The sequence below is a fragment of the Panulirus ornatus genome, chromosome 6, assembly GCF_036320965.1.
Source record: "Panulirus ornatus isolate Po-2019 chromosome 6, ASM3632096v1, whole genome shotgun sequence".
In the NCBI taxonomy this organism is placed as follows: domain Eukaryota; kingdom Metazoa; phylum Arthropoda; class Malacostraca; order Decapoda; family Palinuridae; genus Panulirus; species Panulirus ornatus.
In genome coordinates, this window is record NC_092229.1 from 44,716,898 (window position 1) to 44,738,199 (window position 21,302).

At 42.6% G+C, this 21,302-nt stretch overlaps 1 protein-coding gene across 5 annotated transcripts in view; it reads left to right on the plus strand.

Annotated features, from left to right (window-relative positions):
- The window catches only part of LOC139749181 (protein unc-13 homolog 4B-like), a 407,928-nt gene that overhangs the window by 116,766 nt on the left and 269,860 nt on the right, over positions 1-21,302 (plus strand). For all 5 annotated transcript variants that reach the window (XR_011712899.1, XM_071662845.1, XM_071662842.1 and 2 more), the window contains exon 8: positions 20,906-21,154. Coding sequence is in view for 4 of the 5 variants with exons in the window: in XM_071662845.1 (XP_071518946.1) it covers positions 20,906-21,154 (249 nt within the window). In the remaining variant the exon portion in view is untranslated. The remainder of the gene's footprint in view (positions 1-20,905; positions 21,155-21,302) is intronic.

Below are 21,302 nucleotides of genomic sequence, written 5' to 3' on the forward strand. Positions count from 1 at the left end.
ATCTGCCCACCTCCCATCTTTCTCATGCCACATGCATATTTTGCACATGTCATCACTGCTTCCCCAAGTACATCCCATTCCTCACCCACACCTCTCATGTCATTTGCTCCCACCTTTTCCTATTCTACACTCAGTCTCCCCTGGTACTTCCTCACACAAGTTTATTTTCTTAACTCACATATTCTCACCACTCTCTTCTTCCCAACATTCTTCTTTTTTGAGAACCTTTACAAATCTTCACCTTTGACACCACAAGATAGTGATCAGACATCCCTCCAGCTGCACCTCTCAGCACATCTATATCCAAAAGTCTCTCTTTTACATGCCTATCAATTAACACATAATCCAGTAATGCCCTTTGACCATCTCTCCTACTCACATATGTATAATCATGTATATCTCTTTTTAAACCAGGTATTCCCAATCACCAGTCTTTTTCATCACACAGATCCACAAGCTTTTCACCATTTCCTTTCACAACACTGAATACCCCATGTACACTGATTATACCCCCAACTGCCACATTACTCACCTTTGCATATAAATCATCCATCACTGTTACACGGATTTGTGCATGAAAGCTGCTGAAACACTCACTCATCTGCTCCCAAGATACTTGTCTCTTATGATCTTTCTTCTCATGACCAGTTGCATATGTACCAATCATCACTCATCTCTCCATCCAGTCTCAGTTTTACATCAATCTAGACTTTGCTTTCTTACACTGTATCACGCACTCCCACAACTCCTGCTTTAGGAGTAGTGCTACTCCTTCCTTAGTTCTTGTTCTCTCACTAACCCCTAACTTTACTCCCTAAACCATTCTTTCCCTTTCCCTTGAGCTTCATTTCACTAAGAGCCAGAACATCCAGGTTTCATTCCTCAAACATACTACCTATCTCTCCTTTCTTCTCAACCTGATTACATCCACACACATTCAGACACCTCAATCTGAGCCTTCGAGGAGAGTGAGCACTACCTGCTTGACTCCTTCAGTCTGGGGTAAACCCTGGAAACGTCTGTGGGACCTTGATGTAGATAGAGAGCTATGGTTTTGGTGCATTACACATGCCAGCTAGAGACTGAGTGTGAACAAATGTGGCCTTTTTTGTCTGTTTTCCTTGTGCTACCTTGCTGAAGCAGTGGGTAGCGATGCTGTTTCCTGTGGGTCAGGGTAGCTGCAGGAATGGATGAAGGCAAGCACGTATGAATATATACATATGTATATATGTGTATGTCTGTGTATGTGTATGCATATATATGTATATGTTGATATGTATATGTATGTATATGTGCATGTATGGGTATTTATGTGTATATGGACCATTCTTTGTCTGTTTCCTGGCGCTCCATCTGACATGGGAAACAGCAATCAAATATAATGATAATGAAATATATAATTTCTTTATTATACTTAATTGCTGTTTCCTGTGTTAGCAAGGTGGTGCCAGGAAACAGACAAAGACTGTCCCATCCACTCATGTACACACACACACACACACACACACACACACACACACACACACACACACACACACACACACACACACACACACATACATATATCTCGGAAAGCCAAAATGGGTATGTTTGAAGGAATTGTGGTTCTAACAATGTTGTATGGTTGCGAGGTGTGGGCTATGGGTAGAGTTGTGTGCAGGAGGGTGGATGTGCTGGAAATGAGATGTTTGAGGACAATATGTGGTATGAGGTGGTTTGATCGAGTAAGTAATAATAGGGTAAGAGAGATGTGTGGTAATAAAAATAGTGTGGTTGAGAGAGCAGAAGAGGGTGTTTTGAAATGGTTTGGCCACATGGAGAGAATGAGTGAGGAGAGATTGACAAAGAGGATATATGTGTCAGAGGTGGAGGGAATGAGAAGAAGTGGGAGACCAAATTGGAGGTGGAAAGATGGAGTGAAAAAGATACTGAGTGATCGGGGCCTGAAAATGCAGGAGGGTGAAAGGCGTGCAAGGAATAGAGTGAATTTGAACGATGTGGTATACCGGGGTCGACGTGCTGTCAATGGATTGAACCAGGGCATGTGAAGTGTCTAGGGCAAACCATGGAAAATTCTGTGGGGCCTGGATGTGGAAAGGGAGCTGTGGTTTCGGTGCATTATTACATGACACCCACAGACTGAGTGTGAACGAATGGGGCCTTTGTTTGTCTTTTCCTAGCGCGACCTCGCACACATGAGGGGGGAGGGGGTTGTTATTTCATGTGTGGCAAGGTGGCAGTGGGAATGAATAAAGGCAGACAGTATGAATTATGTACATGTGTATATATGTATGTCTTTGTGTGTGTGTGTATATATGTATACGTTGAGATGTATGGGTATGTATATTTGCGTGTGTGGACGTGTATGTATATACATGTGTATGTGGGTGGATTAGGCCCTTCTTTCGTCTGTTTCCTTGCGCTACCTCGCTAACGTGGGAGACAGTGACAAAGCAAAATAAGTAAATATAAATAGATATATATATGTATATATATATAATCCTCCCCTCCTTGTATTTTTAACTTTCTAAAAAATGGGAAACAGAAGGAGTCACGCGGGGAGTGCTCATCCTCCTCGTAGACTCAGATTGGGGTGTCTAAATGTGTGTGGATGTAACCAAGATGTGAAAAAAGGAGAGATAGGTAGTATGTTTGAGGAAAGGAACCTGGATGTTTTGGCTCTGAGTGAAATGAAGCTCAAGGGTAAAGGGGAAGAGTGGTTTAGGAATGTCTTGGGAGTAAAGTCAGGGGTTAGTGAGAGGACAAGAGCAAGGGAAGGAGTAGCAGTACTCCTGAAACAGGAGTTGTGGGAGTATGTGATAGAATGTAAGAAAGTAAATTCTCGATTAATATGGGTAAAACTGAAAGTTGATGGAGAGAGATGGGTGATTATTGGTGCATATGCACCTGGGCATGAGAAGAAAGATCATGAGAGGCAAGTGTTTTGGGAGCAGCTGAATGAGTGTGTTAGTGGTTTTGATGCACGAGACTGGGTTATAGTGATTGGTGATTTGAATGCAAAGGTGAGTAATGTGGCAGTTGAGGGAATAATTGGTATACATGGGGTGTTCAGTGTTGTAAATGGAAATGGTGAAGAGCTTGTAGATTTATGTGCTGAAAAAGGACTGGTGATTGGGAATACCTGGTTTAAAAAGCGAGATATACATAAGTATACATATGTAAGTAGGAGAGATGGCCAGAGAGCGTTATTGGATTACGTGTTAATTGACAGGCGCGCGAAAGAGAGACTTTTGGATGTAAATGTGCTGAGAGGTGCAACTGGAGGGATGTCTGATCATTATCTTGTGGAAGCTAGGTGAAGATTTGTATGGGTTTTCAGAAAAGAACAGTGAATGTTGGGGTAAAGAGGGTGGTGAGAGTAAGTGAGCTTGGGAAGGAGACTTGTGTGAGGAAGTACCAGGAGAGACTGAGTACAGAATGGAAAAAAGGGAGAACAATGGAAGTAAGGGGAGTGGGGGAGGAATGGGATGTATTTAGGGAATCAGTGATGGATTGCGCAAAAGATGCTTGTGGCATGAGAAGCGTGGGAGGTGGGTTGATTAGAAAGGGTAGTGAGTGGTGGGATGAAGAAGTAAGATTATTAGTGAAAGAGAAGAGAGAGGCATTTGGACAATTTTTGCAGGGAATTAATGCAATTGAGTGGGAGATGTATAAAAGAAAGAGACAGGAGGTCAAGAGAAAGGTGCAAGAGGTGAAAAAGAGGGCAAATGAGAGTTGGGGTGAGAGAGCATCATTAAATTTTAGGAAGAATAAAAAGATGTTCTGGAAGGAGGTTAATAAAGTGCGTAAGACAAGGGAGCAAATGGGAACTTCAGTGAAGGGCGCTAATGGGGAGGTGATAACAAGTAGTTGTGATGTGAGAAGGAGATGGAGTGAGTATTTTGAAGGTTTGTTGAATGTGTTTGATGATAGAGTGGCAGATATTTGGTGTCTTGGTCAAGGTGGTGTGCAAAGTGAAAGGGTTAGGGAAAATGATTTGGTAAACAGAGAAGAGGTAGTAAAAGCTTTGCAGAAGATGAAAGCCAGCAAGGCAGCAGGTTTGGATGGTATTGCAGTGGAATTTATTAAAAAAGGGGGTGACTGTATTATTGACTCGTTGGTAAGGCGATTTAATGTATGTATGACTCATGGTGAGGTGCCTGAGGATTGGCGGAATGCGTGCATAGTGCCATTGTACAAAGGCAAAGGGGATAAGAGTAAGTGCTCAAATTACAGAGGTATAAGTTTGTTGAGTATTCCTGGTAAATTATATGGGAGGGTATTGATTGAGAGGGTGAAGGCATGTACAGAGCATGAGATTGGGGAAGAGCAGTGTGGTTTCAGAAGTGGTAGAGGATGTGTGGATCAGGTGTTTGCTTTGAAGAATGTATGTGAGAAATACTTAGAAAAGCAAATGGATTTGTATGTAGCATTTATGGATCTGGAGAAGGCATATGATAGAGTTGATAGAGATGCTCTGTGGAAGGTATTAAGAATATATGGTGTAGGAGGCAAGTTGTTAGAAGCAGTGAAAAGTTTTTATCGATGATGTAAGGCATGTGTACGTGTAGGAAGAGAGGAAAGTGATTGGTTCTCAGTGAATGTAGGTTTGTGGCAGGGGTGTGTGATGTCTCCATAGTTGTTTAATTTGTTTATGGATGGGGTTGTTAGGGAGGTGAATGCAAGAGTTTTGGAAAGAGGGGCAAGTATGAAGTCTGTTGTGGATGAGAGAGCTTGGGAAGTGAGTCAGTTGTTGTTCGCTGATGATACAGCGCTGTGGCTGATTCATGTGAGAAACTGCAGAAGCTGGTGACTGAGTTTGGTAAAGTGTGAAAGAAGAAAGTTAAGAGTAAATGTGAATAAGAGCAAGGTTATTAGGTACAGTAGGGTTGAGGGTCAAGTCAATTGGGAGGTAAATTTGAATGGAGAAAAACTGTAGGAAGTGAAGTGTTTTAGATATCTGGGAGTGGATCTGGCAGCGGATGGAACCATGGAAGTGGAAGTGAATCATAGGGTGGGGGAGGGGGCGAAAATCCTGGGAGCCTTGAAGAATGTGTGGAAGTCGAGAACATTATCTTGGAAAGCAAAAATGGGTATGTTTGAAGGAATAGTGGTTCCAACAATGTTGTATGGTTACGAGGCGTGGGTTATGGATAGAGTTGTGCGCATGAGGGTGGATGTGCTGGAAATGAGATGTTTGAGGACAGTGTGTGGTGTGAGGTGGTTTGATCGAGTAAGTAACCCACCCCATACACATGTATATATATACGTCCACACACGCAAATATACATACCTACACAGCTTTCCATGGTTTACCCCAGACGCTTCATATGTCCTGATTCAATCCACTGACAGCACGTCAACCACGGTATACCACCTCGATCCAATTCACTCTATTCCTTGCCCTCCGTTCACCCTCCTGCATGTTCAGGCCCCGATCACACAAAATCTTTTTCACTCCATCTTTCCACCTCCAATTTGGTCTCCCACTTCTCCTAGTTCCCTCCACCTCCGACACATATATCCTCTTGGTCAATCTTTCCTCACTCATTCTCTCCATGTGCCCAAACCATTTCAAAACACCGTCTTCTGCTCTCTCAACCATGCTCTTTTTATTTCCACACATCTCTCTTACCCTTATGTTACTTACTCGATCAAACCACCTCACACCACACATTGTCCTCAAACATCTCATTTCCAGCACATCCACCCTCCTGCGCACAACTGTATCCATAGCCCACGCCTCGCAACCATACAACATTGTTGGAACTACTATTCCTTCAAATATACCCATTTTTGCTTTCCGAGATAATGTTCTCGACTTCCAAACATTCTTCAAGGCTCCCAGGATTTTCGCCCCCTCCCCCACCCTATGATCTACTTCTGCTTCCATGGTTCCATCCGCTGCCAGATCCACTCCCAGATATCTAAAACACTTTACTTCCTCCAGTTTTTCTCCATTCAAACTTACCTCCCAATTGACTTGACCTTCAACCCTACTGTACCTAATAACCTTGCTCTTATTCACATTTACTTCTTTCACACACTTTACCAAACTCAGTCACCAGCTTCAGCAGTTTCTCACATGAATCAGCAGCAGTGCTGTATCATCAGCGAACAACAACTGACTCACTTCCCAAGCTCTCTCATCCCCAACAGACTTCATACTTGCCTCTCTTTCCAAAACTCTTGCATTCACCTCCCTAACAACCCCATCCATAAACAAATTAAACAACCATGGAGACGTCACACACCCCTGCCGCAAACCTACATTCACTGAGAACCAATCACTTTCCTCTCTTCCTACACGTACACATGCCTTGCATCCTCGATATAAACTTTTCACTGCTTCTAACAACTTGCCTCCCACACCATATATTCTTAATACCTTCCACAGAGCATCTCTATCAACTCTATCATATGCCTTCTCCAGATCCATAAATGCTACATACAAATCCATTTGCTTTTCTAAGTATTTCTCACATACATTCTTCAAAGCAAACGCCTGATCCACACATCCTCTACCACTTCTGAAACCACACTGCTCTTCCCCAATCTCATGCTCTGTACATGCTGTACATGCCTTCACCCTCTCAATCAATACTCTCCCATGTAATTTACCAGGAATACTCGACAAACTTATACCTCTGAAATTTGAGCACTCACTCTTATCCCCTTTGCCTTTGTACAATGGCACTATGCACACATTCCGCCAATCCTCAGGCAACTCACCATGAGTCATACATACATTAAATAACCTTACCAACCAGTCAGTAATACAGTCACCCCCTTTTTTGATAAATTCCACTGCAATACCATCCAAACCTGCTGCCTTGCTGGCTTTCATCTTCCGCAAAGCTTTTACTACCTCTTCTCTGTTTACCAAATCATTTTCCCTAACCCTCTCACTTTGCACACCACCTCGACCAAAACACCCTATATCTGCCACTCTATCATCAAACAGCATTCAACAAACCTTTAAAATACTCACTCCATCTCCTTCTCACATCACCACTACTTGTTATCACCTCCCCATTTGCGCCCTTCACTGAAGTTCCCATTTGCTCCCTTGTCTTACGCACTTTATTTACCTCCTTCCAGAAATACTCACTCCATATCCTTCTCACATCACCACTACTTGTTATCACTTCCCCATTTGCGCCCTTCACTGAAGTTCCCATTTGCTTCCTTGTCTTACGCACTTTATTTACCTCCTTCCAGAACATCTTTTATTCTCCCTAAAATTTAATGATACTCTCTCACCCTAACTCTCATTTGCCCTCTTTTTCACCTATGAAATATATATATATATATATATATATATATATATATATATATATATATATATATATATATATATTCTTCAAAGCAAACACCTGATCCACACATCCTCTACCACTTCTGAAACCGCACTGCTCTTCCCCAATCTGATGCTCTGTACATGCCTTCACCCTCTCAATCAATACCCTCCCATATAATTTACCAGGAATACTCAACAAACTTATACCTCTGTAATTTGAGCACTCACTCTTATCCCCTTTGCCTTTGTACAATGGCACTATGCACGCATTCCGCCAATCCTCAGGCACCTCACCATGAGTCATACATACATTAAATAACCTTACCAACCAGTCAACAATACAGTCACCCCCTTTTTTAATAAATTCCACTGCAATACCATCCAAACCTGCTGCCTTGCCGGCTTTCATCTTCCGCAAAGCTTTTACTACCTCTTCTCTGTTTACCAAATCATTTTCCCTAACCCTCTCACTTTGCACACCACCTCGACCAAAACACCCTATATCTGCCACTCTGTCATCAGACACATTCAACAAACCTTCAAAATACTCATTCCATCTCCTTCTCACATCACCGCTACTTGTTATCACCTCCCCATTTGCGCCCTTCACTGAAGTTCCCATTTGCTCCCTTGTCTTACGCACCCTATTTACCTCCTTCCAGAACATCTTTTTATTCTCCCTAAAATTTACTGATAGTCTCTCACCCCAACTCTCATTTGCCCTTTTTTTCACCTCTTGCACCTTTCTCTTGACCTCCTGTCTCTTTCTTTTATACTTCTCCCACTCAATTGCATTTTTTCCCTGCAAAAATCGTCCAAATGCCTCTCTCTTCTCTTTCACTAATACTCTTACTTCTTCATCCCACCACTCACTACCCTTTCTAAACAGCCCACCTCCCACTCTTCTCATGCCACAAGCATCTTTTGCGCAATCCATCACTGATTCCCTAAATACATCCCATTCCTCCCCCACTCCCCTTACTTCCATTGTTCTCACCTTTTTCCATTCTGTACACAGTCTCTCCTGGTACTTCCCCACACAGGTCTCCTTCCCAAGCTCACTTACTCTCACCACCTTCTTCACCCCAACATTCACTCCTCTTTTCTGAAAACCCATACTAATCTTCACCTTAGCCTCCACAAGATAATGATCAGACATCCCTCCAGTTGCACCTCTCAGCACATTAACATCCAAAAGTCTCTCTTTCGCGCGCCTGTCAATTAACACGTAATCCAATAACGCTCTCTGGCCATCTCTCCTACTTACATAAGTATACTTATGTATATCTCGCTTTTTAAACCAGGTATTCCCAATCATCAGTCCTTTTTCAGCACATAAATCTACAAGCTCTTCACCATTTCCATTTACAACACTGAACACCCCATGCATACCAATTATTCCCTCAACTGCCACATTACTCACCTTTGCATTCAAATCACCCATCACTATAACCCGGTCTCGTGCATCAAAACCGCTAACACACTCATTTAGCTGCTCCCAAAACACTTGCCTCTCATGATCTTTCTTCTCATGCCCAGGTGCATATGCACCAATAATCACCCACCTCTCTCCATCAACTTTCAGTTTTACCCATATTAATCGAGAATTTACTTTCTTACATTCTATCACATACTCCCACAACTCCTGTTTCAGGAGTATTGCTACTCCTTCCCTTGCTCTTGTCCTCTCACTAACCCCTGACTTCACTCCCCAGACATTTCCAAACCACTCTTCCCCTTTACCCTTGAGCTTCGTTTCACTCAGAGCCAAAACATCCAGGTTCCTTTCCTCAAACATACTACCTATCTCTCCTTTTTTCACATCTTGGTTACATCCACACACATTTAGGCATCCCACTCTGAGCCTTCGAGGAGGATGATCACTCCCCGCGTGACTCCTTCTTCTGTAGCAAATGGATTTGTATGTAGCATTTATGGATCTGGAGAAGGCATATGATAGAGTTGATAGAGATGCTCTGTGGAAGGTATTAAGAATATATGGTGTGGGAGGCAAGTTGTTAGAAGCAGTGAAAAGTTTTTATCGAGGATGTAAGGCATGTGTACGTGTAGGAAGAGAGGAAAGTGATTGGTTCTCAGTGAATGTAGGTTTGCGGCAGGGGTGTGTGATGTCTCCATGGTTGTTTAATTTGTTTATGGATGGGGTTGTAAGGGAGGTAAATGCAAGAGTCCTGGAAAGAGGGGCAAGTATGAAGTCTGTTGGGGATGAGAGAGCTTGGGAAGTGAGTCAGTTGTTGTTCGCTGATGATACAGCGCTGGTGGCTGATTCATGTGAGAAACTGCAGAAGCTGGTGACTGAGTTTGGTAAAGTGTGTGGAAGAAGAAAGTTGAGAGTAAATGTGAATAAGAGCAAGGTTATTAGGTACAGTAGGGGTGAGGGTCAAGTCAATTGGGAGGTGAGTTTGAATGGAGAAAAACTGGAGGAAGTGAAGTGTTTTAGATATCTGGGAGTGGATCTGTCAGCGGATGGAACCATGGAAGCGGAAGTGGATCATAGGGTGGGGGAGGGGGCGAAAATTTTGGGAGCCTTGAAAAATGTGTGGAAGTCGAGAACATTATCTCGGAAAGCAAAAATGGGTATGTTTGAGGGAATAGTGGTTCCAACAATGTTGTATGGTTGCGAGGCGTGGGCTATGGATAGAGATGTGCGCAGGAGGATGGATGTGCTGGAAATGAGATGTTTGAGGACAATGTGTGGTGTGAGGTGGTTTGATCGAGTAAGTAACGTAAGGGTAAGAGAGATGTGTGGAAATAAAAAGAGCGTGGTTGAGAGAGCAGAAGAGGGTGTTTTGAAATGGTTTGGGCACATGGAGAGAATGAGTGAGGAGAGATTGACCAAGAGGATATATGTGTCGGAGGTGGAGGGAACGAGGAGAAGAGGGAGACCAAATTGGAGGTGGAAAGATGGAGTGAAAAAGATTTTGTGTGATCGGGGCCTGAACATGCAGGAGGGTGAAAGGAGGGCAAGGAATAGAGTGAATTGGAGCGATGTGGTATACAGGGGTTGACGTGCTGTCAGTGGATTGAATCAAGGCATGTGAAGCGTCTGGGGTAAACCATGGAAAGCTGTGTAGGTATGTATATTTGCGTGTGTGGACGTGTGTATGTACATGTGTATGGGGGGGGGGGTTGGGCCATTTCTTTCGTCTGTTTCCTTGCGCTACCTCGCAAACGCGGGAGACGGCGACAGAGTATAAAAAAAAAAAAAAAATAATATATATATATATATATATATATATATATATATATATATATATATATATATATATATATATCCTTAGGGATAGGGGAAAAAGAATACTTCCCACATATTCCCTGCGTGTCATAGAAGGCGACTAATAGGGAAGGGAGCGGGAGGCTGGAAATCCTTGACCTCTCGTTTTTTGAATTTTCCAAAAGAAGGAACAGAGAAGGGGGCCAGGGGAGGATATTCCCTCAAAGGCCCAGTCCTCTGTGCTTAACACTACCTCACTAACGCGGGAAATGGCGAATAGTATGAAAAATAGTGGTTCCAACAATGTTGTATGGTTGCGAGGCGTGGGCTATGGATACAGTTGTGCGCAGGAGGGTGGATGTGCTGGAAATGAGATGTTTTAGGACAATATGTGGTGTGAGGTGGTTTGATCGAGTAAGTAATGTATGGGTAAGAGAGATGTGTGGAAATAAAAAGAGCGTGGTTGAGAGAGCAGAAGAGGGTGTTTTGAAATGGTTTGGCCACATGGAGAGAATGAGTGAGGAAAGATTGACCAAGAGGATATATGTGTCGGAGGTGGAGGGAACGAGGAAAAATGGGAGACCAAATTGAAGGTGGAAAGATGGAGTGAAAAAGGTTTTGAGTGATCGGGGCCTGAACATGCTGGAGGGTGAAAGGAGGGCAAGGAATAGAGTGAATTGGATCGATGTGGTATACCGGGGTCGACGTGCTGTCAATGGATTGAATCAGGGCATGTGAAGCGTCTGGGGTAAACATGGAAAGCTGTGTGGGGCCTGGATGTGGAAAGGGAGCTGTGGTTTCGGGCATTATTACATGACAGCTAGATACGGAGTGTGAACGAATGTGACCTTTGTTGTCTTTTCCTAGTGCTACCTCGCACACATGAGGGGGGAGGGGGATGTTATTCCATGTGTGGCGAGGTGGCGATGGGAATGAATAAAGGCAGTGTGAAGTGTGTGCATGTGTATATATGTATGTGTCTGTGTGTGTATATATATGTGTACATTGAGATGTATAGGTATGTATATTTGCGTGTGTGGACATCAATGTATATACATGTGTATGGGGGTGGGTTGGGCCATTTCTTTTGTCTATTTTCTTGCGCTACCTCGCAAACGCGGGAGACAGCAACAAAGCAAAATAAATATAAATATTTATTTATATTTATTTATTTTGCTTTGTTGCTGTCTCCCGCGTTAGCAAGGTAGCGCAAGGAAACAGACGAAAGAATTGACCCAACCCACCCCCATACACATGTATATACATACGTCCACACACGCAAATATACATACCTACACAGCTTTCCATGGTTTACCCCAGACGCTTCACATGCCCTGATTCAATCCACTGACAGCACGTCAACCCCAGTATACCACATCAATCCAATTCACTCTATTCCTTGCCCTCCTTTCACCCTCCTGCATGTTCAGGCCCCGATCACACAAAATCTTTTTCACTCCATCTTTCCACCTCCAATTTGGTCTCCCTCTTCTCCTCGTTCCCTCCACCTCCCGACAAATATATCCTCTTGGTCAATCTTTCCTCACTCATTCTCTCCATGTGGCCAAACCATTTCAAAACACCCTCTTCTGCTCTCTCAACCACACTCTTTTTATTACCACACATCTCTCTTGCCCTATTATTACTTACTCGATCAAACCACCTCACACCACATATTGTCCTCAGACATCTCATTTCCAGCACATCCACCCTCCTGCGCACAACTCTATCCATCGCCCACGCCTCACCATACAACATTGTTGAAACCACTATTCCTTCAAACATACCCATTTTTGCTTTCCGAGATATATAAATGCATGTGTGTGTGTGTGTGTGTGTGTGTGTGTGTGTGTGTGTGTGTACATGAGTGGATGGGACAGTCTTTGTCTGTTTCCTGGCACCACCTTGCTGACACAGGAAACAGCAGTTAAGTATAATAAAGAAATTATATATTTCATTATCATTATATTTGATTGCTGTTTCCCATGTCAGATGGAGCACCAGGAAACAGACAAAGAATGGTCCATATACACATGAATACCCATACATGCACATATACATACATATACATATATATGCATACACATACACAGACATACACATATATACATATGTATATATTCATATGTGCTTGCCTTTATCCATTCCTGCAGCTACCCTGCCCCACAGGAAACAGCATCGCTACCCACTGCTTCAGCAAGGTAGCACAAGGAAAACAGACAAAAAAGGCCACATTTGTTCACACTCAGTCTCTAGCTGTCATGTGTAATGCACCAAAAAACCATAGCTCTCTATCCACATCCAGGTCCCACAGACGTTTCCAGGGTTTACCCCAGACAGAAGGAGTCAAGCAGGTAGTGCTCACTCTCCTCGAAGGCTCAGATTGAGGTGTCTGAATGTGTGTGGATGTAATCAGGTTGAGAAGAAAGGAGAGATAGGTAGTATGTTTGAGGAATGAAACCTGGATGTTCTGGCTCTTAGTGAAATGAAGCTCAAGGGAAAGGGAAAGAATGGTTTAGGGAGTAAAGTTAGGGGTTAGTGAGAGAACAAGAACTAAGGAAGGAGTAGCACTACTCCTAAAGCAGGAGTTGTGGGAGTGCATGATACAGTGTAAGAAAGTAAAGTCTAGATTGATGTAAAACTGAGACTGGATGGAGAGATGAGTGATGATTGGTGCATATGCAACTGGTCATGAGAAGAAAGATCATAAGAGACAAGTATCTTGGGAGCAGATGAGTGAGTGTTTCAGCAGCTTTCATGCACAAAACCATGTAATAGTGATGGATGATTTAAATGCAAAGGTGAGTAATGTGGCAGTTGGGGGTATAATTGGTGTACATAGGGTATTCAGTGTTGTGAAAGGAAATGGTGAAAAGCTTGTGGATCTGTGTGCTGAAAAAGACTGGTGATAGGGAATACCTGGTTTAAAAAGAGATATACATGATTATACACATATGTGAGTAGGAGAGATGGTCAAAGGGCATTACTGGATTATGTGTTAATTGATAGGCATGTAAAAGAGAGACTTTTGGATATAGATGTGCTGAGAGGTGCAGCTGGAGGGATGTCTGATCACTATCTTGTGGTGTCAAAGGTGAAGATTTGTAAAGGTTCTCAAAAAAGAAGAGAGAGTGTTGGGAAGAAGAGAGTGGTGAGAATATGTGAGTTAAGAAAATAAACTTGTGTGAGGAAGTACCAGGGGAGACTGAGTGTAGAATAGGAAAAGGTGGGAGCAAATGACATGAGAGGTGTGGGTGAGGAATGGGATGTACTTGGGGAAGCAGTGATGACATGTGCAAAATACGCATGTGGCATGAGAAAGATGGGAGGTGGGCAGATTAGAAAGGGTAGTGAGTGGTGGGATGAAGAAGTAAAGTTTTTAGTAAAAGATAAAAAGAGAGGCATTTGGACAATACTTACAAGGAAAAAGTGCAAACAGCTGAGAGATGTATAAAGAAAGCAGCAGGAGGTTAAGAGAAATGTAAGGATAGAAAAAGAGGGCAAATGAGAGCTAGAGTGAGAGAGTATCATTGAACTTTAGGAATAATAATATGTTCCGTAAGGAGGTAAATAGCATGCATAAGACATGAGAGTATCGGTGAAGGGGACAAGGGGGGTAGTAATAACAAGTAGTGATGAAGTGAGAAGGAGATGGTGAGAATATTTTGAAAGTTGTTGAATGTGTTTGATGGCAGAGTGGCAGATGTAGGGTGTTATGGTCGGGGTGGTTTGTGAAGTGAGAGGGTAAGGGAGAATAGTTTCCTCAAGAGAGAAGAGGTAGTGAAAGCTTTGAGGAAGATGAAATCCAGGCAAGGTGGTGGGTGTGGAGATCATTGCAGTAGGAAAGGGGGTGACTGTGTTTTTGATTGGCTAGTAATGATATTCAGTGTATGTATGGATCATGGTGAAGTGCCTGAGGACTAGCAGAATGCATGCATAGTGCCACTATACAATGGCAAAAGGGATAAAGGTGAATGTTCAAACTACAGAGGAATAAGTTTGTTGAGTATTCCTGGGAATTTATATGGGAAAGTATTGAGTGAAAGGGTGAAGGCATGTACAGAGCATCAGATTGGGGAGGAGCAATGTGGTTTCAGAAATGGTAGGGGATGTGTGGATCAGGTATTTGCTCTGAGGAATGTGTGTAAGAAATACTTAGAAAAGCAGATGGATTTGTATGTAGCATTTATGGATCTGGGAAAGGCATATGATAGGGTTGACAGAGATGCTTTGTGAAAGGTCTTCAGAATATATGATGTGGAAGGTAAGTTGCTAAAAGCAGTGAAAAGTTTTTACCAAGGATGTAAGGCATGTGTATGAGTAGGAAGAGAGGAGAGTGATTGGTTCCCAGTGAAAGCTGGTCTGCAGCAGGGGTGTGTGATGTCCTCATGGTTGTTTAATTTGTTTACGGATGGGGTTGTGAGTTGGTGAATGCAAGAGTTTTGGAGAGATGGGTGAGCATGCACTCTGTTGAGGATGAGAGAGCTTAGGGAGTGAGTCAGCTGTTGTTCGCTGATGATACAGCCCTGGTGGCTGATTGGGGTGAGAAACTGCAGAAGCTGGTGACTGAGTTTGGTAAAGTGTGTGAAAGAAGAAAGCTGAGAGTAAATGTGAATAAGATCAAGGTTATTGGGCACAGTAGGGTTGAGGGACAAGTCAATAGGGAGGTAAGTTTGAATGGAGAAAAACTGGAGGAAGTGAAATGTTTTAGAAAACTGAGAGTGGATTTGGCAGCGGATGGAACCATGGAAGCAGAAGTGAGTCACAGGGTGGGGGAGGGAGTAAAAGTTCTGGGAGCGTTGAAAAATGTGTGGGAGGCAAGAACATTATCTTGGAAAGCAAGAATGGGTATGTTTGAAAGAATAGTGGTTCCAACAATGTTATATGGTTGCGAGGCATGGGCTATAGATAGGGTTGTGCGAAGGAAGGTGGGTGTGATAGAAATGAGATGTTTGAGGACAATATGTGGTGTAAGGTGGTTTGATCGAGTAAGTAATGAAAGGGTAAGAGAGGTGCGTGGTAATGAAAAGAGTGTGGTTGAGAGAGCAGAAGAGGGTGTTTTGAAATGGTTTGGTCATATGGAGAGAATGAGTGAGGAAAAATTGACAAAGAGGATATATGTGTCAGAGGTGGAGTGATCGAGAAGTGAGAGACCAAATTGGAGGTGAAAGGATTGAGTGAAAAGGATTTTGAGCGATTGGGGCCTGAACATGCAGGAGAGTGAAAGGCATGCAAGAAATAGAGTGAATTGGAACTATGTGTTATACCCTGGTCGACATGCTGTCAATAGGTTGAACCAGGGCATGTGAAGCGTCTGGGGTTAACCATGGAAAGTTTTGTAGGGCCTGGATGTGGAAAGGGAGCTGTGGTTTCGGTGCATTACACATGACAGCTAGAGACTGGTTGTGAACGAATGTGGCCTTTGTTGTCTTTTCCTAGGGCTACCTTGCGCACGTTTGGGGGAGGGGGTTGTTATTTCATGTGTGGCGGGGTTGCGACAGGAATGAATAAAGGCATCAAGTATGAATTATGTACATATGTATATATGTATATGTCTGTGTATGTGTATATATGTATACGTTGAGATGTATAGGTATATATATATGTGCGTGTGTGGACATGTATGTATATACTTATGTATCTGGGTGGGTTGGGCCATTCATTTGTCTGATTCTTTGTGCTACCTCGCTAATGCGGGAGACAGTGACGAAGTATAATACAAAGATAAATAGAATATATACATAAATGCCCATACACACATATACATACATATACATGTTAATATATATATATATATATATATATATATATATATATATATATATATATATATATATATATATATATATATATATATATATATATATATATATTTTAGATATCTGGGAGTGGATCTGGCAGCGGATGGAACCATAGAAGCGGAAGTGGATCATAGGGTGGGGGAGGGGGCGAAAATTCTGGGGGCCTTGAAGAATGTGTGGAAGTCGAGAACATTATCTCGGAAAGCAAAAATGGGTATGTTTGAAGGAATAGTGGTTCCAACAATGTTGTATGGTTGTGAGGCATGGGCTATGGATAGAGTTGTGCGCAGGAGGATGGATGTGCTGGAAATGAGATGTTTGAGGACAATGTGTGGTGTGAGGTGGTTTGATCGAGTGAGTAACGTAAGGGTAAGAGAGATGTGTGGAAATAAAAAGAGCGTGGTTGAGAGAGCAGAAGAGGGTGTTTTGAAGTGGTTTGGGCACATGGAGAGAATGAGTGAGGAAAGATTGACCAAGAGGATATATGTGTCAGAGGTGGAGGGAATGAGGAGAAGAGGGAGACCAAATTGGAGGTGGAAAGATGGAGTGAAAAAGATTATGTGTGATCGGGGCCTGAACATGCAGGAGGGTGAAAGGAGGGCAAGGAATAGAGTGAATTGGAGCGATGTGGTATACCGGGTTTGACGTGTTGTCAGTGGATTGAATCAAGGCATGTGAAGCGTCTGGGGTAAACCATGGAAAGCTGTGTAGGTATGTATATTTGCGTGTGTGGACGTATGTATATACATGTGTATGGGGGGGGGTTGGGCCATTTCTTTCGTCTGTTTCCTTGCGCTACCTCGCAAACGCGGGAGACAGTGACAAAGTATAATAATATATATATATATATATATAGGTTTGTGGCAGGGGTGTGTGATGTCTCCATGGCTGTTTAATTTGTTTATGGATGGGGTTGTTAGGGAGGTGAATGCAAGAGTTTTGGAAAGAGGGGCAAGTATGAAGTCTGTTGTGGATGAGAGAGCTTGGGAAGTGAGTCAGTTGTTGTTCGCTGATGATACAGCGCTGGTGGCTGATTCATGTGAGAAACTGCAGAAGCTGGTGACTGAGTTTGGTAAAGTGTGTGAAAGAAGAAAGTTAAGAGTAAATGTGAATAAGAGCAAGGTTATTAGGTACAGTAGGGTTGAGGGTCAAGTCAGTTGGGAGGTAAGTTTGAATGGAGAAAAACTGGAGGAAGTAAAGTGCTTTAGATATCTGGGAGTGGATCTGGCTGCGGATGGAACCATGGAAGCGGAAGTGAATCATAGGGTGGGGGAGGGGGCGAAAATCTTGGAAGCCTTGAAGAATGTGTGGAAGTCAAGAACATTATCTCGGAAAGCAAAAATGGGTATGTTTGAAGGAATAGTGGTTCCAACAATGTTGTATGGTTGCGAGGTGTGGGCTATGTATAGAGTTGTGCGCAGGAGGATGGATGTGCTGGAAATAAGATGTTTGAGGACAATGTGTGGTGTGAGGTGGTTTGATCGAGTAAGTAATGTAAGGGTAAGAGAGATGTGTGGAAATAAAAAGAGCATGGTTGAGAGAGCAGAAGAGGGTGTTTTGAAATGGTTTGGGCACATGGAGGGAATGAGTGAGGAAAGATTGACCAAGAGGATATATGTGTCTGAGGTGGAGGGAACGAGGAGAAGTGGGAGATCAAATTGGAGGTGGAAAGATGGAGTGAAAAAGATTTTGAGTGATCGGGGCCTGAACATGCAGGAGGGTGAAAGGCGGGCAAGGAATAGAGTGAATTGGATCGATGTGGTATACCAGGGTTGACGTGCTGTCAGGGGATTGAATCAGGGCATGTGAAGCATCTGAGGTAAACCATGGAAAGTTGTGTGGGGCCTGGATGTGGAAAGGGAGCTGTGGTTTCGGGCATTATTGCATGACAGCTAGAGATTGAGTGTGAACGAATGGGGCCTTTGTTGTCTTTTCCTAGCGCTACCTCGCATACATGAGGGGGGAGGGGGATGGTATTCCATGTGTGGCAAGGTGGCGATGGGAATTAATAAAGACAGACAGTGTGAATTGTGTGCATGGGTATATATGTATGTGTCTGTGTGTGTATATATATGTGTACATTGAGATGTATAGGTATATATATTTGCGTGTGTGGACGTGTATGTATATACATGTGTATGGGGGTGGGTTGGGCCATTTCTTTCGTCTGTTTCCTTGCGCTACCTCGCAAACGCGGGAGACAGCGACAAAGCAAAATGAATAAATAAATAGATAATATATATACACATACACAGACATATACTTATATAAACATGTACATATTCATACTTGCTTGCCTTCTTCCATTTCATTTGCTACCTCGCTACACAGGAAATAGCATTGCCAGGAAAACAGACAAAAAGGCCACATTTGTTCACCTTCAGTCTCTAGCTGTCATGTGTAATGCACTGAAACCACAGCTCCCTCTCCACATCCAGGCCCCACAGACCTTTCCATTGTTTACCCCAGATGCTTCACATTCTCTGGTTCAGTCCATTAACAGCAGTTTGACCACAGTATGCCACATCCTTCAAATTCACTCCATTACTTGCATGCCTTTTACCCTCCTGTATGTTCAGGTCCCAGTCACTCAAAATCTTTTTCACTCCATTCTTCCACCTCCACTTTGGTCTCCTGCTTCTCCTTGTTCCCTCCACCTCTGACACATATATCCTCTTTGTCAGTCTTTCCTCTCTCATTCTCTCTATATATCCAAACCTTTTCAACACACCATCTTCTGCTCTCTCAACCACACTCTTTTTATTTCCTCACATCTCTCTTACCCTTTCATTACTTACTCGATCAAACCACCTCACATCATATATTATCCTCAAACATTTCATTTCCAACACATCCACTCTCTTTTGCGCAACCATATCTATAGCCAATGCCTCGCAACCATATAACATTGTTGGAACTACTATTCCTTCAGACATACCTATTTTTGCTCTCTCCGATAACATTCCCTCCTTTCAAACATTCTTCATCACTCCCAGAACCTTTGCCCCCTCTCCCACCCTGCGACTTACTTCCCCTTCCATGGTTCCATCCGCTACTAAGTCCACTCCCAGATATCTAAAACACTTTACTTCCTCCAATATTTCTTCATTCAAACTTACATCCCAATTAACTTGTCCCTTAACCCTACTGAACCTAATAACCTTGCTCTTATTCACATGTACTCTCAACTTCCTCCTTTCACACACTTTACCAAACTCAGTCACCAACTTCTGCAGCTTCTCCTCCGAATCGGCCACAAGAGCTGTATCATTGGTGAACAACATCTGACTCACTTCCCAAACCTTCTTATTCTCAACAGACAGCATACTTTTCCCGTCTCTCCAAAACTCTTGTGTTTACCTCCCTAACAACCCCATCTATAAACAAATTAACCATGGGGACATCATGCACGCCTGCCACAAACCAACATTCACTTGGAACTAATGACTCATCTCTTCCGACTCTTATACGTGCCTTACATCCTTGGTAAAAACTTTTCTGCTTCTAGCAACTTACCTAAAAAACCATATACTATTAAAACCTTCCACAAAGCATGTATATCAACAATATCATATGATTTCTCCAGATCCATAAATGCTGCGTATAAATCCATCTGTTTTTCTAAGTTTTTCTCACATACATTCATCAAAATATACTCCTGATCCACACATCCTGTACCACTTCTGAAACCACACTGCTCTTCCCCAATCTGATGCTCTGTATATGACTTCACCCTCTCAATCAATACCTTCCCATATAATTTCTCAGGAATACTCAACAAACTTATGCCTCTGTAGTTTGAACACTCACCTTTATCCCCTTTGCCTTTGTACAATGGCACTATACAAGCATTTTGCCAATCCTTGGGCACTTCACCATGATCCATTCACTCATTGAAAATCCTTACCGACCAATCAGTAGCACAGTTGCCCCTTTTTTGATAAATTCCACTGCAGTACCATCTAAACCTGCCGCCTTGCTGGGTTTCATCTTCTGCAGAGCTTTAACTACCTCTTCTCTCTTTACCAAACCATTCTTCCTGATTCACTTCACACACAACCCTGACCAAAACACCCTATATCTGCCACTCAGTCTTCAAACACATTCAACAAACCTTCAAAATACTCACTCCATCTACTCACTTCATCACTACCTGTTATTACCTCCCCACTTGCCACCTTCACAGATGTTCCCGTTTGTTCTCTTGTCTTACACACGTTATTCACCTCCTTCCAGAACATCTTTTTACTCTCCCTAAAGTTGAATGGTACTTTCTTACCCCAACTTTCATTTACCCTTTTTCACCTCTTGCACTAGAGGGAGAAAGAAAATTTTGATAACCGATAATACATGCACATGAGTAAGAGGGGGAAAATTGTGGTCTAGCTTTTCTAAGTGCAATGAAATTTTTGTCATTGCATTCTAACCATAGGACTGATAACAGTATAGATTTTTATGCTTAACATTTTCCAAATATAGATAGACTGAGATAGTCATTGTATGATTTCACATTCTTTGTAAATGTTTGTTTCTTTATAGTTAAGCCTTTTTATTTAACTTGGTAATCAACAGCTGAATCTCATTGGACCTCATTGGTTTGATGCTTTCCTCAACAAAGTTGTGCAACATCATCTGGGGTATTTGAGCAACTATGGCAACTTTAGTCGAGGGAGCAAGAGATGGAGTAAAAGAAGCAGAAGTAGTACCAGATGCATTACAGATAATGGCACCAGCAACAGCTGGAACAGCAATGTTAATGCCATCACTAATAAGGATAATAGCAAGGGAACTACTAGCATCGGGAGCAGCATTGAAAATGAGGTAAAGGTGATGATTCAGGTTGAAATGACAGTTTCTTGCATAAATATTTCAGTTCAGTTATTGTTCCTCAAATATAGTGAAATTGATCTTGATATGATTTAGGTGAACTGTAGAGAGATAGAATGTATGTATGCTTGAAAAAATTATT